Source organism: Entelurus aequoreus, linkage group LG20 (genome assembly GCF_033978785.1).
Source record: "Entelurus aequoreus isolate RoL-2023_Sb linkage group LG20, RoL_Eaeq_v1.1, whole genome shotgun sequence".
Classification (NCBI taxonomy): Eukaryota; Metazoa; Chordata; class Actinopteri; order Syngnathiformes; family Syngnathidae; genus Entelurus; species Entelurus aequoreus.
Window position 1 is genome coordinate 15,799,631 of NC_084750.1, and position 27,877 is coordinate 15,827,507.

At 39.4% G+C, this 27,877-nt stretch overlaps 1 protein-coding gene across 4 annotated transcripts in view; it reads right to left on the reverse strand.

The window, feature by feature from the left end:
- The window catches only part of LOC133635952 (SWI/SNF complex subunit SMARCC1-like), a 36,030-nt gene continuing 8,153 nt past the window's right edge, over window positions 1-27,877 (reverse strand). The window contains exons 9-28 of one of the 4 annotated variants that reach the window (XM_062029457.1): window positions 25,086-25,211; window positions 24,935-25,017; window positions 24,758-24,864; window positions 23,924-23,983; window positions 23,818-23,846; window positions 23,140-23,255; window positions 23,010-23,081; window positions 22,832-22,945; window positions 19,995-20,148; window positions 17,779-17,889; window positions 17,645-17,704; window positions 17,321-17,579; window positions 14,367-14,432; window positions 14,236-14,282; window positions 14,061-14,166; window positions 13,854-13,996; window positions 8,337-8,471; window positions 501-624; window positions 357-425; window positions 1-272 (exon numbers count right to left, since the gene is read on the reverse strand). In XM_062029457.1, the coding sequence (XP_061885441.1) occupies window positions 205-272; window positions 357-425; window positions 501-624; window positions 8,337-8,471; window positions 13,854-13,996; window positions 14,061-14,166; window positions 14,236-14,282; window positions 14,367-14,432; window positions 17,321-17,579; window positions 17,645-17,704; window positions 17,779-17,889; window positions 19,995-20,148; window positions 22,832-22,945; window positions 23,010-23,081; window positions 23,140-23,255; window positions 23,818-23,846; window positions 23,924-23,983; window positions 24,758-24,864; window positions 24,935-25,017; window positions 25,086-25,211 (2,049 nt within the window). In that variant the 3' untranslated portion in view covers window positions 1-204. Of the gene's footprint in view, window positions 273-341; window positions 426-500; window positions 625-8,336; window positions 8,472-13,853; window positions 13,997-14,060; window positions 14,167-14,235; window positions 14,283-14,366; window positions 14,433-17,320; window positions 17,580-17,644; window positions 17,705-17,778; window positions 17,890-19,994; window positions 20,149-22,831; window positions 22,946-23,009; window positions 23,082-23,139; window positions 23,256-23,817; window positions 23,847-23,923; window positions 23,984-24,757; window positions 24,865-24,934; window positions 25,018-25,085; window positions 25,212-27,877 lie in introns of all 4 variants that reach the window. The other 3 variants (XM_062029456.1, XM_062029455.1, XM_062029458.1) reach the window with 3 other exon arrangements.

The window sequence follows — 27,877 nt, forward strand, 5'->3', positions numbered from 1 at the left end:
CTTTAATGAGCCGAGTTAAATCCGAAGATTCCTCGACTCGGACACGCTACACAAATATTTCACATACTTTTGACGAACTTTGCAAATGGGCACTCGGGAAGGTTCTGACCATCAATGCTGTCGTTCTTGACCCACACACACACACACACACACACACACACACACACACACACACACACACGTCACATTTAAGTGTCCGTCCGTTCAGCCGTGACTTGAAGCGGGAGGGAGGGGCTGAGCCGCCGTGACGCCATCGAGCTGAGGGGTGGGATCTGAGGTGAGGAAAGAAGCGGTTAAAACGGCGTGGGTGGCGTCGGCCCCGAGAACCCTCGGCACACCACCATGCTCACACGTGCCATTGGGCGCTCCTGAGGGTCGTGAGGCCCCAGCTGGCATGTGCCCTCCGCGGCTAGATAAAGACTGACCTGAGGACAGAGGGAGACTGCGATGTCAGAGCGCAGCTTCACTTCCTCACACCACCTGATCGTTGGTGTCCTCACCTGAAAGCGGCGTGGTGAAGCCTTGCTGCTCCCTCTGCTGGCGAATCTTCATCTCCGCCTGCTTCAGCTGCTCCGTGTGGAAGCTCTGTCTCTCCGTCAGAAGCTGCTGGCGCTGCTGCTCCAGCTGCAAAACAAATAAGTGCTAGGAATACATGCAAGTGTTGCACACCACCTCCATCTTCAATAATAATAATAATTAAAGCTGCGAGCAGCGTTGGTCGGGTCCACATTTTGGCAGGTGCTAGTCCTAGGTGTCCCAATACTTTTGTCCAGTGGTAGTCCTGAGTGAGACCTACATAGAGGTTTTTGTTTCGTGTCTCTACGATATTCGTACTGGGAGTTAGAGGAAGTTGTGTCTGTGTTTTTTTTCCTAGGTGTCGCAGCACAGTGGTTGTTTTCTTTGAAGGCGCGTAAAATGAGCAACTTTAGCAGCTGCGGGTCTTTGAAGGCTCGTAAAATCAAAACCGTACTATTAATCATAACGCTTTCGTCCACTTTTAGTCAGAAGGGTTCAATCTCTCTCCTGTAGCAGTTTGAAGCCGAAACGACAAACGCGCTCAGAGGAGATAACGTTTGATGTTTGGTGACCGGTTGTAACAAAAATGTTGTTTTGAAGGAGGAATAGCAAACTTCCTGTTGATTTTTGCTGAAGGATGTCAATCTATGAACTGTAGGTCTAGGCGAGACCTACATAGAGGTATTTGTTTCATGTCTCTAAGACGTTCCTACCGGAAGTTACAAGCAGTTTTGTCTGAGTTTTCCTCTGAGGAGCAGTTTTTTCTCTGTTTTTTTTAAAAAATTATGTAGAGCACAATTTTGAGTTTTGGGGTTCGGTTTTTTTTTAGATCTTAAATTCCAACTGTCCCAATGTGTGTGAGAAGTTTGGTGAGTTTTGAAGTATTTTAAGGGGGTCAAATTAGAGGTCAAGGACGTAAAAAGGAGTGTTTTTAGTAAATTTTTGTCTAAAATGGGAAATTGTCAACTTCCTGTTGGTTTTTGCCCGAAGATGTGAAATTATGAATTGTAGGTCTAAATGAGACCTACATACTGGTTTTTGTTTCATGTCTCTACGACCTTCCTAGTGGGAGTTAGAGTAGGTTCTCTTCCTAGGGGGCGCTAGAGCGCAATTTTGATTTTTGGGGTTTGGTTTTTGACTAAAGTGTTCTCGAAGATCTTTTGTATGTGTGTAAAAAATTTGGTGAGTTTTGAAGCATGTTAAGGGGGTCAAAGTAGCGCGCATAGGTGCGGAATAATAATAATAGTAATAATTAAAGCTGCAAGCAGCATTGGTCGGGTCCGCCTTCTGGCAGGTGCTAGTCCTAGGTGTCCAATACTTTTGTCCAGTGGTAGTCCTGAGTGAGACCTACATAGAGGTTTTAGTTTCGTGTCTCTACGATATTGGTACTGGGAGTTAGAGGAAGTTGTGTCTGAGTTCACATTGTCATTATAGGCTATTGTGTGTATTGAGGCCAAAGAAGGTCTAATCGCAGTTTCGTTGTCATTTTTGGCACCGTAGCAGCATCAGTGCTGCGGGTCTTTGAAGGCTCGTAAAATCAAAACGGTAGCACTTAATCATTATCCGTCGTCAACTTTTAATCAGAAGGGTTCAATCTCTCTCCTGTAGCAGTTTGAAGCCGAAACGACAAACGCGCTCAGAGGAGATAATGTTTGATGTTTGGTGACCGTTTGGTACAAAAATGTTGTTTTGAAATGGAGATAACAAACTTCCTGTTGATTTTCGCTGAAGGGTGTCAATGTATGAAATGTAGGTCTAGACAAGACCTACATAGAGGTATTTGTTTCATGTCTCTACGACGTTCTTACCGGAAGTTACAAGCAGTTTTGTCTGAGTTTTCCTCTAAAAAGCAGTTTTTTCTCAGTTTTATGTAAAAATTGCTCAAGGGCACAATTTTGATTTTCGGGGTTCGGTTATTTTTTGAGATCGCAATTTCTACCAGTCCCGATGTGTGTGAGAAGTTTGGTGAGTTTTGAAGTATTTTAAGGGGGTCAAATTAGAGGTCAAAGACGTAAAAAACAGTGTTTTTAGTACATTTTTGTCTTGAAGGGGAAATTGCCAACTTCCTGTTGGTTTTCGCCCGACGATGTAAAATTATGAGTTGTAGGTCTTTAGCAGACCTACATACAGGTTTTTGTTTCATGTCTCTACGACCTTCCTAGTGGGAGTTACAGGCAGTTTGTTTTTTTTTTTTCCTAGGGGGCGCTAGAGCGCAATTTTTATTTTTGGGGTTTGGTTTTGTTATTAACAAGCAATTTTCGCAGGTCCTGACTTGTGTGTCAAATTTGGTGAGTTTTGGAGCATGTTAAGTGGGTCAAATTGCTGTTCGAAGAGGCGGCCGGTATAATAATAATAATAATTAAAGCTGCAAGCAGCATTGGTCGGGTCCGCCTTCTGGCAGGTGCTAGTCCTAGGTGTCCAATACTTTTGTCCAGTGGTAGTCCTGAGTGAGACCTACATAGAGGTTTTTGTTTCGTGTCTCTACGATATTGGTACTGGGAGTTAGAGGAAGTTGTGTCTGTGTTTTTTTCCTAGGTGCTGCGGCACAGTGGTTGTTTTCTTTGAAGGTGCATAAAATCACAGCAGCGGATCCATTTCACATTGTCATTATAGGCTATTGTGTGTATTGAGGCCAAAGAAGGTCTAATCGCAGTTTCGTTGTCATTTTTGGCACCGTAGCAGCATCAGTGCTGCGGGTCTTTGAAGGCTCGTAAAATCAAAACGGTAGCACTAATCACAACGCCGTCGTCAACTTTTAATCAGAAGGGTTCAATCTCTCTCCTGTAGCAGTTTGAAGCCGAAACGACAAACGGGCTCAGAGGAGATAATGTTTGATGTTTGGTGACCGTTTGGTACAAAAATGTTGTTTTGAAATGGAGATAACAAACTTCCTGTTGATTTTTGCTGAAGGGTGTCAATGTATGAAATGTAGGTCTAGACGAGACCTACATAGAGGTATTTGTTTCATGTCTCTACGACGTTCCTACCGGAAGTTATAAGCAGTTTTGTCTGAGTTTTCCTCTAAAAAGCAGTTTTTTGTCTGTTTTATAAAAAAATTGCTGTAGAGCACAATTTTCAGTTTCGGGGTTCGGTTTTTTTTTGAGATCACAGTTTCTACCAGTCCCAATGTGTGTGCGAAGTTTGGTGAGTTTTGAAGTATTTTAAGGGGGTCAAATTAGAGGTCAAAGACGTAAAAAGCAGTTTTTTTAGTACAAATTTGTCTTGAAGGGGAAATTGCCAACTTCCTGTTGGTTTTTGCCCGAGGATGTAAAATTATGAAATGTAGGTCTAAGTCTGACCTACATACAGGTTTTTGTTTCATGTCTCTACGACCTTCCTAGTGGGAGTTACAGGCAGTTTGGTTTTTTTTTTTCCTAGGGGGCGCTAGAGCGCAATTTTTATTTTTGGGGGTTGGTTTTGTTAATAACTTGCAATTTTCGCAGGTCCTGACTTGTGTGTCAAATTTGGTGAGTTTTGGAGCATGTTAAGTGGGTCAAATTAGCGTTCTTTGTGGGGTCGGTATAATAATAATAATAATAATAATAATAAACCTTACAATTTCAATAGGGTCCTTTCGTCCCATTGCAAAAGGACTCCCTTTGGGATTCCTTTTGAAAAGGTCCTGTGCGGACCCTAATAATAATAAACATTACAAATACAATAGGTTCCTTTGTAACCAGTACAAAGGACTCCCTGAGGGAGTCCTTTGTACAGGGTACAGGGCGGACCCTAATTAAAGCTGCAAGCAGCGTTGGTCGGGTCCGCATTTTGGCAGGTGCTAGTCCTAGGTGTCCCAATACTTTTGTCCAGTGGTAGTCCTGAGTGAGACCTACATAGAGGTTTTTGTTGCATGTCTCTACGATATTCGTACTGGGAGTTAGAGGAAGTCGTGTCTGTGTCTTTTTCCTAGGTGCCGCGGCACAGTGGTTGTTTTCTTTGAAGGCGCGTAAAATGAGCAACTTTAGTGCTGCGGGTCTTTGAAGGCTCGTAAAATCAAAACCGTACTATTAATCATAACGCTTTCGTCCACTTTTAATCAGAAGGGTTCAATCTCTCTCCTGTAGCAGTTTGAAGCCGAAACGACAAACGCGCTCAGAGGAGATAACGTTTGATGTTCGGTGACCGGTTGTAACAAAAATGTTGTTTTGAAGGAGGAATAGCAAACTTCCTGTTGATTTTTGCTGAAGGATGTCAATTTATGAAATGTAGGTGTAGGTGAGACCTACATAGAGGTATTTGTTTCATGTCTCTAAGACGTTCCTACCGGAAGTTACAAGCAGTTTTGTCTGAGTTTTCCTCTAAAAAGCAGTTTTGTCTCGGTTTTATTCAAAAATTGCGCCAATTTTGAGTTTTGTGGTTCGGGTTTTTTTTTAGATCGCAATTTCCACCAGTCCCAATGTGTGTGAGAATTTTGGAGAGTGTAGAAATATTTTAAGGGGGTGAAATTACAGCTCAAAGAGGCAAAAATGAGTGTTTTTAGTAAATTTTTGTCTTGAAGGGGGATTTGCCAACTTCCTGTTGATTTTTACCCGAGGATGTTAAATTATGAAAGGTAGGTCTAAGTGAGACCTACATAGAGGTTTTTGTTTCATGTCTCTACGACATTCCTAGTGGGAGTTAGAGGCAGTTTACTTCCTAGGGGGCGCTAGAGAGCAGTTTTGATTTTTGGGGTTAGGTTTTTTTTACTAAAGTGTGCTGTCACAGTTTTTCTATGTGTGTGTAAAATGTGGTGAGTTTTGAAGCATGTTAAGAGGGGCAAAGTAGTGCGCAACGGTGCGGAAGAAAGAATAAGGGAGTCCTTTGTACAGGGTACAGGCGGACCCTAATATCCATCCATTTTCTACCGCTTATTCCCTTCAGGGTCGCGGGGGGCGCTGGAGCCTATCTCAGCTACAATCGATAAACATTACAATTTCAATAGGGTCCTTTGTCCCTGTACAAAGGACTCCCACAGGGAGTCCTTTGTACAGGGTACAGGCGGACCCTAATAATAATCCATTTCACTGGCTGAGTCTGATTGCAGCAATTTTGACGCCAATGCGAGTAAATTTAGGTCAATAACCACGAATTTGGATTTGAAATGAGAAAAGCACAGCATTCACTTATATGACCCAATCCAAACAACCTTCCTTAGTCATGGCTAGGGTTGTCCCGATACCAATATTTTCATACCGGTACCAAAATGTATTTTGATACTTTTCTAAATAAAGGGGACCACAAAAAAAATGGAAATATTGGCTTTATTTGAACAAAAACTCATTTTCCTTGAGGGCCACATCGCAGTAATGGCTTATTTCAAAAAAATTAATTTACATTATGCATGTGGGTAATAACCTGTGATTAATCATGATTAATCGAAATGCATATGCATTTGATTATTAGATTTTTTTATGCGTAACTTGCTTTGAAATCATAAATAAAGGTGACAAGCAGATATTGAACTATTTGTTTTTAACTCACAAAAATAGTTTTGCAATACAGTATATAATAATATACTTGGCATGATCACATAATATCAAAGTATGAAATGTGCATTTTTTTTCCCCCCGTCTAAATTGAAAGAACGAATGCATTTAGTAAAAAAATTTAATAAATAAGTAAGTAATTTATTGAAACTAGGGATGTCCGATAATATCGGAATGCCGATATTATCGGCCGATAAATGCTTTAAAATGTAATATCGGAAATTATCGGTATCTGTTTCATAATTATCGGTATCGGTTTCAAAAAGTATAATGTATGACTTTTTAAAACGCCGCTGTGTACACGGACGTAGGGAGAAGTACAGAGCGCCAATAAACCTTAAAGGCACTGCCTTTGCGTGCCGGCCCAATCACATAATATCTACGGCTTTTCACACACACAAGTGAATGCCATGCATACTTGGTCAACAGCCATACAGGTCACACTGAGGGTAGCCGTATAAACAACTTAAACACTGTTACAAATATGCACCACACTGTGAACCCACACCAAACAAGAATGACGAACACATTTCGGGAGAACATCCGCACTGTAACACAACAGAACAAATACCCAGAACCCCTTGCAGCACTAACTCTTCCGGGACGCTACAATATACACCCCCCGCTACCTCAACCTCCTCACGCTCTCTCAGGGAGAGCATGTCCCAAATTCCAAGCTGCTGTTTTGAGGCATGTTAAAAAAAATAATGCACTTTGTGACTTCAATAATAAACATGGCAGTGCCATGTTGGCATGTTTTTTCCATAACTTGAGCTGAGATAGGCTCCAGCACCCCCCGCGACCCCGAACGGGACAAGCGGTAGAAAATGGATGGATGGATGGAATTGATTTACTTTGGAAAACCTTGTTACATTGTTTAATGCAGGGGTTACCAACGCGGTGACCGCGGGCACCAGGTAGCCCGTAAGGACCAGATGAGTAGCCCGCTGCCCTGTTCTGAAAATAGCTCAAATAGCAGCACTTACCAGTGAGCTGCCTCTATTTTTTACATTGTATTTATTTACTAGCAAGCTGGTCTCGCTTTGCTCGACATTTTTACTTCTAATTCTAAGAGAGACAAAACTCAAATAGAATTTGAAAATCCAAGAAAATATGTTAAAGACTTGGTCTTCACTAACTGACAAAGAAACAGATAACAGATTTGGTGTCCAGTTCAAAGTGTGACATGATTTATTTAAAAATTTGAGAGTTGACTTTTGTATTTTACATGAGTTATGTAAAATGAATTATTATGGTGCAAAGTAATTCAGGATTTGTTAAAAAATGTTAGTAGCTAGCTAGTTAAAATGGGATATTGTTATTTCACCAGACTGTCTTAGAAGTGATCATTTGAAAATGTTCAATTTGAAAAATGTGCACTTAGAGAAAATATTAAAATAAAGTGTTGCATATTGATATTTATCTGTTTCGATATATTTTTATTGTGAGAAATCATTAAGATGATCAGTGTTTCCACAAATATAAATATAATTAATTATTAATAATGACAGAGTTAAAGGTAAATTGAGCAAATTGGCTATTTCTGGCAATTTATTTAAGTGTGTATCAAACTGGTAGCCCTTCGCATTAATCACTACCCAAGAAGTAGCTCTTGGTTTCAAAAAGGTTGGTGACCCCTGATTTAATGCATCCGGCGGGGCATCACAACAAAATTAGGCATAATAATGTGTTAATTCCACGACTGTATATATCGGTATCGGTTGATATCGTAATCGGTAATTAAGAGTTGGACAATATCGGAATATCGGATATCGGTAAAAAAGCCATTATCGGACATCTCTAATTGAAACCCATTTTTTCCAGGCTTTCGCGGTTGATCTACAATGTAAATAGTCATGAAAATAAAGACAACACATTAAATGAAGAGAAGGTGTGTCAAAACTTTTGGCCTGTACTGTATGTATATATTGTATCTGCTGATGTCATTCTGTTCAAACAAAAAAAAGGCAGATCCCAAATTATGTCAAAATGCAAAATATCAATGGCGATCTCCAATTAATTACAAATTATTCCTTAATATTTAATTATGAACGTATTTGAACTGCATTCCTTTTGGTTGTGTCTTCTATGCACACATTCCCACAGCCACATCCAGTAAGCCCTGACTTATTGTTTGTTAAATGGTCTGGCTGCAAAATTTTCATTAGAAATGCCAAAAAAACTGTTTACAACTTTCTAAATCTAAACATGAAAAGACCCTCATAGTCACCTTTACAAGCCGCAAAGTCAAAGCGCGACATGGCGAGGGACGACTGCGTTCCAATACTCACCAGGCTGCTTATTAAAGCGCGAACCGGGGCCACAAACAATATTCCTGGTGCATGGTTCACTCACCGCCTCTTTCTCACGGTCCATGATGGTCTCCAGCTCCTCAAAATGCCGCAGTTTGATCTCCAGCTTCTTCATCTGGGTCTCCACCAGCAGCGCCACCAGAGACTTCACCTTTCGCTCTTCCACCGCCGCCAAATGCTGCGTGAGGGGAGCGGGGACAATGTTAGGCACCGACGTGGCCCCGGGAAATGAGAAAAGCGAAGGAGATAAGATTAAAATGGGTGTGACAAATCAAATGTAACTGAATAATGAACTCAGTGTGGGGAATGAAAGCAACAACAATAATAACTAAATGAGGCAATTCCTGAAGGAGTTGTGTGTGAATGCTCCAATGCTGAAGTTGAACTGAAATCCTGGAATTTTTTTTCGAATTGTCGAAGTCGAGCTCACCATTTTCCAAACAGGCGCAATATTTAGAAGTTGGAACAGTTTGAATCAGATGAAAAATGTGGGAGTTGTGGAACTTTGAAGAATGTCCCATTGATTTCAATGGGAATTTCCCCCCAAAATTGGGAATTTCAGGAAAAGCGGGAACTTTTGAAAATGGTAAAAAACTTTAATGTTCTGAATGGTTGGTAATAATAATAGATTTTTTTTGTAAAGCCTCAAAGTGCTACAGTGTATTAAAAAAAATAAAAAAATTAAAACTAGAACAGCCTAATAGCTAAAACTAGTATGCCTATATTTAAAAAAAGTTTTTTTTTTAAAGGAAGGGTTTTTAAGCCTTTTTTAAAAGCATCCACAGTCTGTGGTACCCTCAGGTGGTCAGGGAGAGTGTTCCACAGACTGGGAGCGGCGGAGCAGAAAGCCCGGTCTGTATTTTATTTTTTTTTTTTTTAATTTTTTTTTTTTTTTTACATAAATTAATACAATCATGTGTGCTTACGGACTGTATCCCTGCAAACTGTATTGATCTATATTGATATATAATGTATATATTGTGTTTTTTATGTTGATTTCATTTTTTTTTTTTTTTTAAATATATATATACCGTAATTTCCGGACTATAAGCCGCTACTTTTTCCCCTCGTTCTGGTCCCTGCGGCTTATACAACGGTGCGGCTTATTTACGGCCTGTTCTTCTCCGACACCGACGAAGAGGATTTCGGTGGTTTTAGTACGCAGGAGGAAGACGATGACACAATGATTAAAGACTGACTTTTCATATACCGGTAGGCTGGTTATTTTGATAACGTACAGGTGAGCACTTTGTATTACTTTGCACCGTTGTATTATTTGTACTCTGCACGAATGCTGTTCGCCATGTCAAAGATGTGAAAGTTTGATTGAATGATTGAAAGATTTATTGTTAATAAATGGGACGCTTTGCGTTCCCAAACAGTCATCTCTGTCCCGACAATCCCCTCCGTGGTAGCAGGAACCCCTATATACTACGCTAATTACACATCAAAACCCTGCGGCTTATAGTCGGGTGCGGCTTATATATGGAGCAATCTGTATGTTCCCCTAAATTTAGCTGGTGCGGCTTATAGTCAGGTGCGGCTTATAGTCCGGAAATTACGGTATATATATATATATATTTTTTTATTTTTTTTTTAATTTCTTGTGCGGCCCGGTACCAATCGGTCCGCGGACCGGTAGCGGGCCGCGGCCCGGTGGTTGGGGACCACTGGTGTGGAGGATTTGAGGGTGAGTAGTTCTTTGAGGTAGAGGGGGGCATTGGTGGGTTAGTAGGGAGACTTTGTATTCAATCCTGAGTGGAACAGGAAGCCAGTGAAGGGATTTGAGAATTGGTGTGATATGGTCGTATTTCCGCACACCAATTGTGTTGGTGTTGGAATTTTTCAAATCGGTCAAGAAATGTTGAAGTACTAACATGTTGAATTGAGAAATGGCATTACGGAATTCCTGGAAATTCGGGAAAACGGGGAATTTTTCCAGTTCAAAAACAACTTTTTGTCCTAATTAAGAGGAATGTTTTGATGGTGGAACGGTTGAAATGCGTGGAAAAATGTGGAAGGGCTAGACGCTAGAAAAATGGGTAGAAATAGGGCTTTGGAAAACCAGGAATTCTGGAAAATCCTGGAATTTATTTTAACTTGGAATAAGAGTTGTTTGAATTTCCAGGATGGTGAAATGTGTTGAAGGTGGAATGGTTTGAATCGGTTACAAAATGTGGAAATGGTGGAAGTTTGAAAAAATGGCCAATTCATTTTGAATGGGGAAAAATGTCCCGGAAAACCTGGAATTCTGGAATTTTTGGAATTTGTCATGGGAAAGCCTGCGATTCCCGAATAGGCTGAACACTTTGAAGTTGGAAGGGTTTGAATCGGGTGAAAAATTTGGACGGAAGAGCGCGCCAAAATCTGGAGAAGAAGAAGAAGTTGAATAATAAATAGATTAATTTTGGTGTAGAAAACCATGTGTGAATGTTTTGGAGCATTCACACAATAATTTGATTCTTACACTTGCCCTGGTGTGTTATCCACTGGGTTTTTCATTGTTTTCTGTCACGCTCCCCACATTTTTTAAGAGCCCCTCCCCCAATATAAATACGATGAAGAAACTGATCATATTTATTAATCCGTACAAACTGCTGTAGAAGCTTCATAGTGGAGTGTAAATGTGACTCCTTTGATGTTGGATACTAGAAAATGTCCGATTCGTTGCACAGTCATCCTTAATGCATTGTTGCAGCTCCAGGATTTATGGACAGGTCATGCAATGGGCGTTTGCGAGATGAGCGGGTGTGACCCGGTGTTGGGAGACGCGGGATCAGGGTCATAGGGCCGTATAGGCAAATGCTAAGGGCGCCGTCCATCAGGGGGCGCCACGCCAGTGCCACAAATGTTGGAGAAAAAAAAAAAAAAAGTTGGTACTATTATTTCTAAATACAAAAAATAATCCCACGTTAATTAAAATGCAAAGTAAAGCCTATTTAATAGAAATATTATTTGTTACAACCTTAGCCCCCCCCCCCCCCCCCCCACACGGTGCGCCCCCTCCCTTCCCGTATCATGACTCTTTTTGGACGTCACCACATCAAAAAATCAACACAAGATGTCAAAACGGCCAAAACTGTCAGGTGCCCGGGGAATAAAAAAATAGAAAAGAAGAGGAGGAGAAACGAGAAAAAGACAGAGGTAGCAGGTAGGTAACGTTAGCCTACATGACATTATTTGTCTGTTATAATGTGATAGTAACCTGGCTTTTTAGCATTAAGCTAATGTTACATGATTCGGCAATTGCTAATCAAACAGCTAGTTCTGTGTTAACGTCGGGTTAATATTGTGGAGGGGGCTAAATTGTTATGGAAAATAATAATGTAACGTTAGGTAATTACAGTACTCCCTGGTGTACAGTCATTCTAGTTAATGCAATATTAAAAAGCACAAATAGAGAACTCTGTAGGATCCCCTTTCTTTGTAATATAGTTGTTAAAGTCATACTGGTTTGATATCTTGTTTTGTGCAGTGCCTTATTTATATTGTATTTTTAATGTATGTTATGCAACTTGTTGACACGTTTTATTTTGTGTTTATGTATGTAAAAAATATTGTATTTCATATATTCATTTTTTATTTTATGTATTCATTTATTTATTCATATTTTTTTTTAACTTGTTAACTATTCTGATTGTTAATTTGCTTTCTTTAGGAAAAAAAATGGTCAAAGTCAAAGCTATTCGGTTTCTTGTGAGTATATACACTTCACTGCCGATGTGGGGGGGTGCCACCTAAAATATTGCCTAGGGCGCCAGATTGGTTAGGGCAGGGCCTGCGCGGGATGACAGGCTGAACAAAGAGAGGGCAGAGGCGTGTTCAGGGGATTAAATGCAGTGTTTCCCACACATTCATTTATTTGTGGCGGCCCGCCACGAAAGAATTACGTCCGCCACAAATTAAAAAAAATAAAAATTTAATTTTTTTTATGTTTTATTTATTTTTGGTCCTGTGCAGCTTCTCAGGCAAATCATATAGTTGATGTAGATGCCCATATAGGCTGTTCAGATTTACTTTACAAAAGAGAAGTGTAGGATACTTCTCTTGTTGCCTTATTTGTATTTGACCACTAGTGTTTTCTGTTTATTTGTTACTGACTGTGGCAGGACACCTCTGCCTCTGTTTCACTTTATGTTGCTGGTAAATAATATGGTTGTAGTAGTAGGCTAAAGTTAAATTATTTAGTATGCACTAATTAAAGGGGCAGAGCTTTAAGAGACATTTTAGCTTTTATATTTTATAAGATATATTTTTTGTAAGAACCACAATTAATAAATATATTTCAGTGAATAACTTATTGTTCAAATCTGTATATAAATATGTACATAAAGTGTTGTAATTATATTGTAAAATGGATGGATGGATGGATGGACGTTTAAAACAAAACTGTTATTATTAATTAGTAAGTATACATTTTTGAGCCTTTTTAGAGAAAATCATATCATTGTAGTACATTATGCAAATTACTCGATGTCAAGGTGACCACGCCCATAGCCACGCCCCCAACGCCACAGGTATCTTGGCAGTTTATGGGAAACACTGAAATGCTTGCCTCTTGGGAGGTCTGTTGGTCATTCTCCGGTTGGGAGTGTCACTGATGTCATATTAATTAAAAAAAAAAGTTCTAATATTTCGCGATCGACCGGTAGGGTCCCAAAGATCGACAGGTTGGCGACCCCTGACCTATCTCTCTTTGTTTATAATGTCTATTTTCTGCTGGACCTACTCTCTATTTCATGCTGCAGCTGTTACATGTACTGTAATATTGTACATGGTAATTGTTCTATATTGTGGAGGGGAGTGGATTGCCCAGCTGGGGATGATTATCACCTGTCGCCCTTATTGGCAGCAGCCGGCACGAGACAGAGGGTTGCAGCTGGAGCGAGAGAGAGACACGCCGAGAGAAAGACTGAAAAGTGGCAGAGCAGTGTGCTGTCGTGGCGTGTGCACAAATAAAACAATTGTCAAGCTTGACTACCGGGCTTACAAGAGGATCTGTCGTGATCAGGGGAACCCACGGGAGGGCAATCTCCACATATATATTATATAAACATATAATATATCAGTATATATCATATACTGTATATAATATGTAAATATTACATATGTTATATTTGATATTGCTACTACGGTACATTTTTAGTCTACTTTATACCTGCATTATCCTTTCCCTCCTTACACTTTCCATCCTTTGTAACTGAGCTACTGTGTGGAACAATTTCCCTTGTGGATCATTAAAGTTTGTCTAAGTCTGATGTAAAGTAACATAGTAGAAATGATCCGGATTACCCCCATAAACGTGTTCCTTATCCCATTTCTGACATTTCCTGAAAATGTCATCAAAATCTGCCTGTCTTTTTGAGTCGTGTTGCTTAGAGACCAACCTGGCGGAGGTAATTATGCCTGCCTGGCTTTCAAACCTAGCAACAAACGCTGTCTATAAATACATTTAATGGAACACAGAAGGACATTGTGCTTCCCAAAATGTCAAGAGTTGCTAAGAGACTGAACGTCTTCCTGTGATTGGCGGGTTTCCAAACGAAGGGGCGGGCCTTACCTTGGCCTTTGTGGCAGCAGAGGCCAGGGCTGCTGCCGCTGCCGTGGTAACGGTGCTCTCCACCAGATCTAGCTCCATCATCGCTCTCCCCTCATCCCCTTCTGCCTCTTGTCCGTGCACATTATCATCCTCAGGTTCTCTGCCTGCAAAAGGAGGGGAGGTGATCTAGTAGAGTAACATTAGCCGCTATTAACACTGTTACTGCACCTATATGCAGACTGTCTCTCTCCTCCGTGTTCTCCCTTTTGACTCGCTCTCCTTCCAGTATTGATCCCCTCGATTCAACCAGAAGCCCGTCGGCGTTGACGGCAACCTGAAATAGGACGACAAAACAATATCACAAGGAGGTCACAAAATCTGAAAACATGTGTTAGTCTTCCACCTGATGGGAGCTGGCATTTATCTCCATTTGTGAGGCCTCCAACGGGTCTGAGGGGGGAAAAAAAACAACATTTAATCCTCGCAGACATTATTTTTGTAGGAATTTAAATGGTTTAAAAAATGTCATCTCACCAGTTTGTTTCAGCTGGTTGCAGGTTATTTCGTTAAAAGACTCTTCGTGGACTTGGGAAAATTCCTCTGCACACAAATAAATGTAGTTAAGGCATTGAATTCAACCAGTACTCAAAATGCAGGACTTTTAGTGGGGGGTGTATATTGTAGCGTCCCGGAAGAGTTAGTGCTGCAAGGGGTTCTGTGTATTTGTTCTGTTGTGTTTATGTTGTTATGTGTTCTCCCGAAATGTGTTTGTCATTCTTGTTTGGTGTGGGTTCACAGTGTGGCGCATATTTGTAACAGTGTTAAAGTTGTTTATACGGTCACCCTCAGTGTGACCTGTATGGCTGTTGACCAAGTATGCCTTGCATTCACTCGTGTGTGTGAAAAGCCGTAGATATTATGTGATTGGGCGGCACGCAAAGGCAGTGCCTTTAAGGTTTATTGGTGCTCTGTACTTCTCCCTACGTCCGTGTACACAGCGGCGGTCATACATTTTACTTTTGAAACCGATAATTTCCGATATTACATTTTAAAGCATTTATCGGCCGATAATATCGGCAGTCCGATATTATCGGACATCTCTAATGTCAACATTGGCACACAAGCTATAAATAGTTCATCTGCGTTAGCGCTTATAATAACAATCTAAATAATACTTGGTTAAAGGCCTACTGAAAGGCATTACTAGCGACCACACAGTCTGATAGTTTATATATCAATGATGAAATCTTAACATTGCAACACATGCCAATACGGCCGGGTTAACTTATAAAGTGCAATTTAAATTTCCCGCTAAACTTCCGGTTTGGAAACGTCTTTGTATGATGACGTATGCGCGTGACGTCACTAGTTAAACGGAAGTATTGGTACACCTTTGAATCCAATACAAAAAAGCTCTGTTTTCATCTCAAAACTCCACAGTATTCTGGACATCTGTGTTGGTGAATCTTTTGCAATTTGTTTAATGAACAATGGAGACTGCAAAGAAGAAAGTTGTAGGTGGGATCGGTGTATTAGCGGCTGGCTGTAGCAACACAACCAGGAGGACTTTGACTTGGATAGCAGACGCGCTAGCCGACGCTAGCCTTCGACCGCACGGATGATCGAGTGAAGTTCATCCGTCGATCGCTGGAATGCAGGTGAGCACGGGTGTTGATGAGCAGATGAGGGCTGGCTGGCGTAGGTGGAGCGCTAATGTTTTTATCATAGCTCTGTGAGGTCCGGTTGCTAAGTTAGCTTCAATGGCGTCGTTAGCAACAGCATTGTTAATCTTCGCCAGGCTGGAAAGCATTAACCGTGTAGTTACATGTCCAGGGTTTAATAGTATTGTTGATTTTTTGTGTATTTTTCCAGTCAGGGGTTTGTTTCGTCTGTTTATATCTGCATTTGAGCCCAATTGATTGAGACTTTTATTAGTAGGTTGCACAGTGAAGTACATATTCCATACAATTGACCACTAAATGGTAACACCCGAATAAGTTTTTCAACTTGTTTAAGTCGGGGTCCACTTAAATTGATTCATGATACAGATATATACTATCATATATACTATCATCATAATACAGTCATCACACAAGATAACCACATTGAATTATTTACAATCAGGGGTGTGGAGGGTAGGATATGGACAGCAAGGAGTGGAGAGAGAGAGAGAGAGAGAGAGAGAGAGAGAGAGAGAGAGAGAGAGAGAGAGAGAGAGAGAGAGAGAGAGAGAGAGAGAGAGAGAGAGAGAGAGAGAGAGAGAGAGAGAGAGAGAGAGAGAGAGAGAGAGAGAGAGAGAGAGAGAGAGAGAGAGAGAGAGAGATCAGAAGGCATAAGAAAAAGTATCTGCATTTGATTGTTTACATTTGATTATTAGCAATCCGGGGAGGGTGTTAGTTTAGGGTTGTAGCTGCCTGGAGGTGAACTTTTATTGCGGTTTTGAAGGAGGATAGAGATGCCCTTTCTTTTATACCTGTTGGGAGCGCATTCCACATTGATGTGGCATAGAAAGAGAATGAGTTAAGACCTTTGTTAGTTCGGAATCTGGGTTTAACGTGGTTAGTGGAGCTCCCCCTGGTGTTGTGGTTATGGCGGTCATTTACGTTAAGGAAGTAGTTTGACATGTACTTCGGTATCAGGGAGGTGTAGCGGATTTTATAGACTAGGCTCAGTGCAAGTTGTTTAACTCTGTCCTCCACCTTGAGCCAGCCCACTTTGGAGAAGTGGGTAGGAGTGAGGTGGGATCTGGGGTGGAGGTCTAGAAGTAACCTGACTAGATGCTATCACGCTAGCTCCGTAGCTAAAGTGTTTCGCCGATGTATTGTCGTGGAGATAAGTCACTGTGAATGTCCATTTCGCGTTCTCGACTCTCATTTTCAAGAGGATATAGTATCCGAGGTGGTTTAAAATACAAATCCGTGATCCACAATAGAAAAAGGAGAGAGTGTGGAATCCAATGAGCCCTTGTACTTAAGTTACGGTCAGAGCGAAAAAAGATACGTCCTGCACTGCACTATAGTCCTTCACTCTCACTTTCCTCATCCACGAATCTTTCATCCTCGCTCAAATTAATGGGGTAATCGTCGCTTTCTCGGTCCGAATCTCTCTCGCTGCTGGTGTAAATGTGAGCAGCCTTTCAACCTGCTACGTCACGCTACTTCCGGTACAGGCATTGCTTTTTTTTATCAGCGACCAAAAGTTGCGAACTTTATCGTCGTTGTTCTCTACTAAATCCTTTCAGCAAAAATATGGCAATATCGCAAAATGATCAAGTATGACACATAAAATGGATCTGCTATCCCCGTTTAAATAAAAAAAAATCATTTCAGTAGGCCTTTAATATTTAAGGCAAGAAATGTAAATGGAGTATTGTTGGCTCTTTTTCTATTGGGTATATGGGCGGAATTAAGGCCCGCCCAATGGCTCCGATGTAAGCGGACAGAGAACAAATAAGAACCGCGGAGTTAAATGAGTCATGAAGAACTCACCAAGTGCAGCCTTAGCAGCGGCGGACGCCACACGTGGATCCACCACCGACGCCAGGAAGGCCACGGTGCTCATCACGGGGTTCTCGGACTGGCTGAAGGGCTTGGGCTGGAAGGCCAGCGGGCCGAGCGAGGCGGACGAGTCCTCAAGGTACGGATCTTCTATGGGCAGACGGAGGAAGTGGAGGATGCAGTCATCCTGCGTTCTGGAGCCCACGTGCTCCGACACTTTGTTCCAGTCGTCCCTGTACACCTCCAAGGCCTGAGAGAGCCAGGGAAACATGTTCAACGCCAGAAAATGAGATGAGAAGTTTCACAAAATCATACCTCCAATAACAAAAGAGTCTCTTGCTCCGTCCATTCCCGCCCTGCACACGCTCCCTTCGTCTTCAGCCACAAACAAAAGCATTTTAGATGACGGACTAAACACACTTGACTGTGTTTTCTGTCGTTGCTGAGACCTTTGGGTGTTTCCTGGTGTACACATCCATGCGCAGACCGAAGTTTTGGCAATCCGAAGGCTTCTCGCGGCTTTTTTCTGGGAAGGACAACATGTGCTGTGATGCTGACACCTGCAAGAGTCAATGTTATACCTTAGCCATGCCATGTGATGTACGCTCGTGGTCAAAAGTGTACATACACTTGTAAAAAACATGTCATGGCTGTCTTGAGTTTCCAATCATTTCTACAACTCTTGTGATTGGAGCACATACTTGTTGCTCACAAAAAACATTCATGAAGTTTGCTTCTTTTATGAATTTATTATGGGTCTACTGAAAATGTGCTGGGTCAAAAGTATACATACAGCAATGTTAATATTTGCTTACATGTCCCTTGGCAAGTTTAACTGCAATAAGGCGCTTTCGGTAGCCATCCACAAGCTTCTGCTTGAATTTTTGACCACAAAATTGGTGCAGTTCAGCTAAATGTGTTGGTTTTACACTACCGTTCAAAAGTTTGGGGTCACCCAAACAATTTTGTGGAATAGCCTTCATTTCTAAGAACAAGAATAGACTGTCGAGTTTCAGATGAACGTTCTCTTTTTCTGGCCATTTTGAGCGTTTGATTGACCCCACAAATGTGATGCTCCAGAAACTCAATCTGCTCAAAGGAAGGTCAGTTTTGTAGCTTCTGTAACGAGCTAAACTGTTTTCAGATGTGTGAACATGATTCCACAAGGGTTTTCTAATCATCAATTAGCCTTCTGAGCCAATGAGCAAACACATTGTACCATTAGAACACTGGAGTGATAGTTGCTGGAAATGGGCCTCTATACACCTTTGTAGATATTGCACCAAAAACCAGACATTTGCAGCTAGAATAGTCATTTACCACATTAGCAATGTATAGAGTGTAGGGATGTCCGATAATGGCTTTTTGCTGATATCCGATATGCCGATATTGTCCAACTCTTTAATTACCGATACCGATATCAACCGATACCGATATCAACCGATATATACAGTCGTGGAATTAACACATTATTATGCCTAATTTGGACAACCAGGTATGGTGAAGATAAGGTACTTTTTAAAAAAATGTATCAAATAAAATAAGATAAATAAATTAAAAACATTTTCTTGAATAAAAAAGAAAGTAAAACAATATAAAAACAGTTACATAGAAACTAGTAATTAATGAAAATTTGTAAAATTAACTGTTAAAGGTTAGTACTATTAGTGGACCAGCAGCACGCACAATCATGTGTGCTTACGGACTGTATCCCTTGCAGACTGTATTGATATATATTGATATATAATGTAGGAACCAGAATATTAATAACAGAAAGAAACAACCCTTTTGTGTGAATGAGTGTAAATGGGGGAGGGAGGTTTTTTGGGTTGGTGCACTAATTGTAAGTGTATCTTGTGTTTTTTATGTGGATTTAATTTTTTAAAAAACAAACAAACAAAAAAAAGCAAAACGATACTGATAATAAAAAAAACGATACCGATAATTTCCGATATTACATTTTAACTCATTTATCGGCCGATAATATCGGCAGACCGATATTATCGGACATCTCTAATAGAGTGTATTTCTTTAAAGTTAAGACTAGTGTAAAGTTATCTTCATTGAAAAGTACAGTGCTTTTCCTTCAAAAATAAGGACATTTCAATGTGACCCCAAACTTTTAAACGGTAGTGTATGTCATGGACTTGTTTCTTCAGCATTGTCCACACGTTTAAGTCAGGACTTTGGGAAGGCCATTCTAAAACCTTCATTGTAGCCTGATTTAGCCATTTCTTTACCACTTTTGACGTGTGTTTGGGGTCATTGTCCTGCTGGAACACCCAACTGCGCCCAAGACCCAACCTCCGGGCTGATTAATTTTAGCTTGTCCTGAAGAATTTGGAGGTAATCCTCCTTTTTCATTGTCCCATTTACTCTCTGTAAAGCACCAGTTCCATTGGCAGCAACACAGGCCCAGAGCATAATACTACCACCACCATGCTTGACGGTAGGGATGGTGTTCCTGGGATTAAAGGCCTCACCTTTTCTCCTTCAAACATATTGCTGGGTATTGTGGCCAAACAGCTCCATTTTTGACCACAGAACTTTCCTCCAGAAGGTGTTATCTTTGTCCATGTGATGTCAATGTCAGATTACAAGTGTATGTAAACTTTTAATCGCGACTGTAAGTAAACTCTTGCTGAGCTGTGGGTGAACTCTATACCTGTAGTGGTCTGTGCTGCAAGGGGGCCAGCCCGGTGGGCGTGTCGGCCAGTACATTGAAATGAGGGGTGGGCGGGGGTCCCATGGGGAGTGGCCTGCTCTCTGCGTCCACCTGGTAGTTGATCAAACCCCACTGCTCTAAAAATGAATGCACCCTAAAACACAAAGTAGATATTCCAAAATAAGGCTGTCAATGTTAATGTATGCAATTAATCACACAAAATAGCTCATTAATTATGTATAAACGCAGATTAATCACACATTTTATTTTGACATGCTCCTTCAAAATATATTATGAGGGGACTGTAGGTAAAACTTATCAGGTTATGAGCAAATCAGTGCTGTGCATTCAAGTAAAACATTTAATTTTGCCCATCATCCACAATCCTTATATTAGACAAGAGCACGCCTCTTTCTGTTTTCTGTGTATTATAAATAGGGAAAAACTGCTAGCAATAGGAGGCTCATAATGCAAGCAATAAGCGTGGCATCTATTCTGCACATAAAGCGTGCTGAAAAACATCCGAAAACCTTTCCATGCCGTAACCCGCCCATTAACCAAGTATTGGTTAATGGGCACTGTTTTTTAAAGAGCTAACACAAAATAACTTTTAGTTAACCCCGCTCCTTTGGCCACTAGCGAAAGGGAAGCTTTCGACTGAGCTACTGCTACTGGTTGCCTCTTAATTTGTAAAAAATTATGCTAGATTATAAATCATACCTCGCACCTGTGTAGTAGAAGGTTGTGGCCATAAGATTATATTATTGGTCAACTTTGACATTCAATTTAGACCCGAAGACATCGCTAGGAATATGCGGCAAGCTACTTGATTTGTTTGTTTGTTTGTTTTTTTCAAATGTTCTTGTAATCAAAACATATTTTCGGTATATTAGATGGAATTTCATGGTAAAAATTTAATTTTTTGGTAAAAATTCCATCTAATATACCGAAAATATGGTCTGATTACAAGAACATTTAAAAAATATATATATTTTCGGTATATAAGATGGAATTTTTACCATAAAGTTCCATCTAATATACCGAAAATATGGTCTGATTAAAAGAACATTTACAAGCTACTTGATTTTTTAAATTTCTTGTATGGAATTTTATGGTAAAAATTCAATTTATTTGGTAAAAATTCCATCTAATATACCGAAAATATGGTCTGATTACAAGAAAATTTTTAAAAATTAAAAAATCAAGTAGCTTGTAAATTTTCTTGTAATCAGACCATATTTTTGGTATATTAGATGGAATTTACTTCGCTTTTAAAAATTAAATTTTTTTGGCAAGCTACTTGATTTTTTTTCAAATTTTCTTGTAATCAGACCATATTTTCGGTATATTAGATGGAATTGTATGGTAAAAATTAAATTTTTTTGCTACAAATTCCATCTAATATACCGAAAATATGGTCTGATTACAAGAAAATTTTAAAAAAATAAAAATCCATTAGCTTGTACATTTTCTTGTAATCAGACCATATTTTCCGTATATTAGATGGAATTTTATGGTAAAAATTAATTTTTTTTGGCAAGCTACTTGAATTTTTTTCAAATTTTCTTGTAATCAGACCATATTTTCGGTATATTAGACAGAATTGTATGGTAAAAATTAAAATTTTTTGCTAAAAATTCCATCTAATATACCGAAAATATGGTCTGATTACAAGAAAATGAAAAAAAACCAATCAAGTAGCTTGTAAATTTTCTTGTAATCAGACTATATTTTCGGTATATTAGATGGAATTTTATGGTAAAAATTCCATCTTATATACCGAAAATATGGTCTGATTACAAGAAAATGCAAAAAACCCCCCAAAAAAAACAACTATCAAGTAGCTTGTAAATTTTCTTGTAATCAAACTATATTTTCGGTATATTATATGGAACTTTATGGTAAAAATTCCATTTTATATACCGAAAATATGGTCTGATTACAAGAAAATTTGAAAAAGTACCGGTATATGAATAAGAAGACAGAATGAACCTTTTGAGCAAGCTGCTTGTTTCATCCCAGAATTGTTTTCACCTAAAGGGGTTCTCAAATCTCGTGCTGAAAGATACAACCATCCCACCAGTTGGCATCCCAGTGACAGCGGACATCGTAAGTCACTGTTTTGTTGTGTTCTATATGCATTTTGTGTGTATTGGCTAGCATTTAGCACTAATGCTACATGATGACTTAGTGTTTTACTAGAGCTGGATCTGCTTAAAACTTGTAGCTCATCCTCCGTGTGTTCTGCCTCAAAAATATACAGTACAGGCCAAAAGTTTGGACACACCTTCACAACACAACTGATGGTCCCGACCCCATTAATAAAACAAGAAATTCCACTTATCAACCCTGACAAAGCACACCTGTGAAGTGAAAACCATTTCAGGCGACTACCTCTTGAAGCTCATGGAGAGAATGCCAAGAGTGTGCAAAGCAATAATCGGAGCAAAGGGTGGCTATTTTGGAGAAACTAGAATATAAAACATGTTTTCAGTTATTTCACCTTTTTTTTTTTAAGTACATAACTTTACATGTGTTCATTCATAGTTTTGATGTGACAATCTACAATGTAAATAGTCATGAAAATAAAGAAAACGCACTGAATGAGAAGGTGTGTCCAAACTTTTGGCCTGTACTGTAGGTTTCTGGGTAATCCTTTGTCGTGATAGGGGCTCACAAAGTCTGCCATGGTCAGCGGTAGTTGTTGAGGTAAATAATTGGTATGCGCTCTGCGAAATCGATGTGCCCAAAACGGTTGTTTTAAAATGGCCAAAATAGGGTTAGAGCAGTTTCTCACAAGATGCAATTTGTCATCATAACTTTTAAAGAGTAAAGACCTTGTCATGGAACAGACGTCTCCAGTGAGACTCCGCCTGCAGGATGTTGAACTCAGGTATTCCTGGGGGTTGAGTCTGTACGTGTCAATCATGAAATTACGATAGGCCAGGTAACTGCAATGGAAAAAATACAGTTACTAATTGTATCTTCTGATTCTTTTCCAAAAGCGTCACTTACACTTCCGGAGATTTGGACTTGTTCTTTCCATTGAAGAACTCCGGCATGGCCCGCTTCTCTATTGAGTGGATGCTGACAAGAAGAGATGGTGAGGGTCCAAAGTGACAGCATTTCTGCATATTTTCCTCACCTGTTGTTATTGAACCAGGATGTAAAACTTGGTATTATGATGTGATGTGTTTGCTCAGTGATGTTGTCCTCTCCCTCTAATAGGCGAGGAATCTCCACTCTTCCTTCCTCCTCGTCCTGAGTGGACATGCATGCACACACAGTGACGGCGTTAGAAACCACAAATCCACCACCCAAACATATTCATTTACCGTATTTTTCAGACTATAAGTCGCAGTTTTTTTCATAGTTTGGCGACTTATGTGTGAAATGATTAACACATTAGCGTAAAATATCAAATATTATCTCATTCACGTAAGAGACTAGACGTATAAGATTTCATGGGATTTAGCGATTAGGAGTGACAGATTGTTTGGTAAACGTATAGCATGTTCTATATGTTATAGTTATTTGAATGACTCTTACCATAATATGTTACGTTAACATACCAGGCACGTTCTCAGTTGGTTATTTATGCCTCATATAACGTACACTTATTCAGCCTGTTGTTCACTATTCTTTATTTATTTATTTTAAATTGCCTTTCAAATGTCTATTCTTGGTGTTGGCTTTTATCAAATACATTTCCCCAAAAAATGCGACTTATATATGTATTTTTCCTTCTTTATTATGCATTTTCGGCCGGTGCGACTTATACTCCGGAGCGACTTATGCTCCGAAAAATACGGTAGTTATTTACCCTTCCCGGGTAATCGTCTTCCTGGTCGTCTGCGAGGGAAACATAGGAGGAAGGTGTCAAAAGCGATGTTCATTTCCTTGCAATGTTCAGTCGGATGCATATTTACCAAGGTCCGCCATGATGCCTCCTTTGACCGGCGTGTTTTCGCTGTCCTTTTTGAGGTTGACTGCAAGCACAAAAAGGACAACATCAAAACATTGTCGATTGTCATGTCATGTTCGGATGTACTTTGTGGACGCCGTCTTTGCTCCACAGTAAGTCTTTGCTGTCGTCCAGCATTCTGTTTTTGTTTACTTTGTAGCCAGTTCAGTTTTAGTTCCGTTCTGCATAGCCTTCCCTAAGCTTCAATGCCTTTTCTTAGGGGCACTCACCTTTTGTTTATTTTTGGTTTAAGCATTAGACACCTTTTTACCTGCACACTGCCTCCCGCTGTTTCCGACATCTACAAAGCAATTAGCTAATGGCTGCTACCTACTGATATTGAAGAGTATTACACGGTTATTCTGCCGAGCTCTAGACAGCACCGACACTCAACAACAACACATCATTTGCAGACTATAATTACTGGTTTAAAAAAAGATATTTTTAACCCAAATAGGTGAAATTACATCATCTCCCATGGCACAGTGGTTGAAAAACAGCGCAGTACTGTATTTCCCTTTATATTGTGTTCAAAATGTACAAGCTTTTACTAAAATATGCACTTTTGTCAAAGCTAGAACCAATTATTTATGTTCACATTGTTTCCTATGGGGAAATTTTCTTCCCTATACAAACTTATGTATTTGCGAACCCGGTTCAAGAACCAAGTAAATTGGGTTCTGCTGTACTGGACACACATTAACACATTTGACTAGTTTATGATGCCAGCTCCTTTGCTTAAACACAAATAAAGTTCATATTTCCCCCCTCCCCCCATATATAGTTTGATGTATTTTACCGATCTTGGGTAGTATGACCTCCTCCATGTTAGGAACAGGAGTGGGGTCCTCCATATCTTTGGTCAAATCCTCCTCAGGCTCGTCCTCCTGCTGTCCACGCCGTCTCCTGTGTGCACGAAAGAATCATTAAAAAAAAGTGCTTTGTAGCAGTAGGAATACTTTTCAATCCAACGTACCCCTTCTTTCCTTTCTTCCGAGCTTCAGAGGACAGGGGAGACGGAGAGCGCCGTCTCTTTTTGAGAGGAGTGGACTTGACGTCCTGACACGGAAAAATAGATGTTTTATTCATTGTGCTCCAGAAAACTTTACGTTAGCCTAAAGACAAACCTGGTCTTCTTGTAAGCGAATGCGCCGACGGAGGACAATAGGTGCATTACTGTCATCCACACAATAATCTTCCTCGTTCATCCACTCGTTGAAATCGTCCGTGTCCAGAACCCAGCCAGCATGCACCTGGAGCACACAGACACAATGTATATATTAGCACATCCCTTATTTTTGTCTTCATAATCATTGCAACAACCTGGCTGTTAAAGTTACGGGGTTTTGTGAATTCAAACTGTGTGCACCACAGAGCTAGTGACAGTGTGTGCGTGTCGGCAGGACGACTGCAAATGAGGACAGCTCAGCTAGTTTTTGTTTTGACTTTGTTATGAAACAGAAAAGTCGATCCTTAAACCCCTTGCCATGTTTGTTTCCATACAAATACAATACAAAATCCTATCGGGTGGTGCGCATTGTTTAAGTATTATATGATGTCGTTACCAAAATAGTGCTTTTGAAACTAACACTTAAAGTTTTGGAACAGAATAATCATTTAAAAACTTTGTGTTTTAGTTGAAGGAAAAAAATCATAATATGACCCTTTTAACAAAGTACAATTAAACTTAATTAAGCTAATATTTACTACTATATTTACTATTATTTATACATATATATATATATATATATATATATATATATATATATATATATATATATATATATATATATATATATATATATATATATATATATATATATATATATATATATATATATATATATATATATATACACACACACACACATTATATACACATATATATATATATATATATATATATATATATATATATATATATATATATATATACACACACACATTATATACACATATACATATGTATATACACACACATATATATATATATTAGGGGTGTGGGGAAAAATCGATTCAAATTCGAATCGCGATTCTCACGTTGTGCGATTCAGAATCGATTCTCATTTTTAAAAAATCGATTTTTATTTTATTTTTTTATTAATCAATCCAACAAAACAATACACAGCAATACCATAACAATGCAATCCAATTCCCAAACCAAACCCGACCCAGCAACACTCAGAAGTGCAATAAACAGAGCAATTGAGAGGAGACACAAACACGACACAGAGCAAACCAAAAGTAGTGAAACAAAAATGAATATTATCAACAACAGTATCAATATTAGTTACAATTTCAACTTAGCAGTGATTAAAAATCCCTCATTGACATTATCATTAGACATTTAGTTTATGAGATGCGATGCAAGTGTAAGCCACTGTGACACTATTGTTCATTTTTTGTATATTTTTTTTTTTATTAATGTTTGTAATGATAATATCAATGAGGGATTTTTAATCACTGCTATGTTGAAATTGTTACTAATATTGATACTGTTGTTGATAATATTCATTTTTGTCTCACTACTTTTAGATTGTTCCGTGTCATGTTTGTGTGTCCTCTCAATTGCTCTGTTTATTGCTATTCTGAATGTTGCTGGGTCGGGTTTTGTTTTGAAATTGTATTGCATTATTATGGTATTGTTGTGTATTGTTTTCATAAAAAAAAAATAAAAAATAAATAAAAATAAAAATAAAAATAAAATAAAAATCGAATCGAGAATCGCGTTGAATTGAAAAAAAAATTTGATTCTGAATCGAATCGTGGGACACCCAAAGATTCCCAGCCCTAATATATATATATATATATATACACAGTCTTGGTCAAAAGTGTACATACACTTGTAAAGAACATAATGTCATGGCTGTCTTGAGTTTCCAATAATTTCTACAACTCTTATTTTTTTGTGATGGAGTGATTGGAGCACATACTTGTTGGTCACAAAAAACATTCATGAAGTTTGCTTCTTTTAAGAATTTATTATGGGTCTACTGAAACTGTGAGCAAATGTGCTGGGTCAAAAGTATACATACAGCAATGTTAATATTTGCTTACATGTCCCTTGGCAAGTTTCACTGCAATAAGGCGCTTTTGGTAGCCATCCACAAGCTTCTGCTTGACTTTTTGACCACTACCTCTTGACAAAATTGGTGCAGTTCAGCTAAATTTGTTGGTTTTCTGACATGGACTTGTTTCTTCAGCATTGTCCACACGTTTAAGTCAGGACTTTGGGAAGGCCATTCTAAAACCTTCATTCTAGCCCGATTTAGCCGTTCCTTTACCACTTTTGACGTCATTGTCCTGCTGGAACACCCAACTGTGCCCAAGACCCTCCGGGCTGATGATTTTAGCTTGTCTTGAAGAATTTTTTTTCATTGTCCCATTTACTCTCTGTAAAGCACCAGTTCCATTGGCAGCAAAACAGGCCCAGAGCATAATACAACCACCACCATGCTTGACGGTAGGAATGGTGTTCTTGGGATTAAAGGCCTCACCTTTTCTCTTCTAAACATATTGCTGGGTATTGTGGCCAAACAGCTCCATTTTTGTTTCATCTGACCACAGAACGTTCCTCTTTTTCTTATGGGGAATTCTGCATTACTGTACAAACGTTTTGATATACGAACCCTGTTCAATAACCAATTAAGTTTGTATAACGTGGTCCTGGAAAATGCGCTTGTATAGTTTGGTGAAACTTGTGGGGGTTTTTTTGGGTGGCACTTCTAAGTTCCTTTACAACTTTTGACAATACCAACTCAAACAAGTCTGTATTGTACCAAGTGAAGAAGCATGTTAACTAGAGATGTCCGACAATGGCTTTTTTGCCGATATCCCGATATTGTCCAACTCTTAATGACCGATTCCGATATCAACCGATACCGATATATACAGTGGTGGAATTAACACATTATTATGC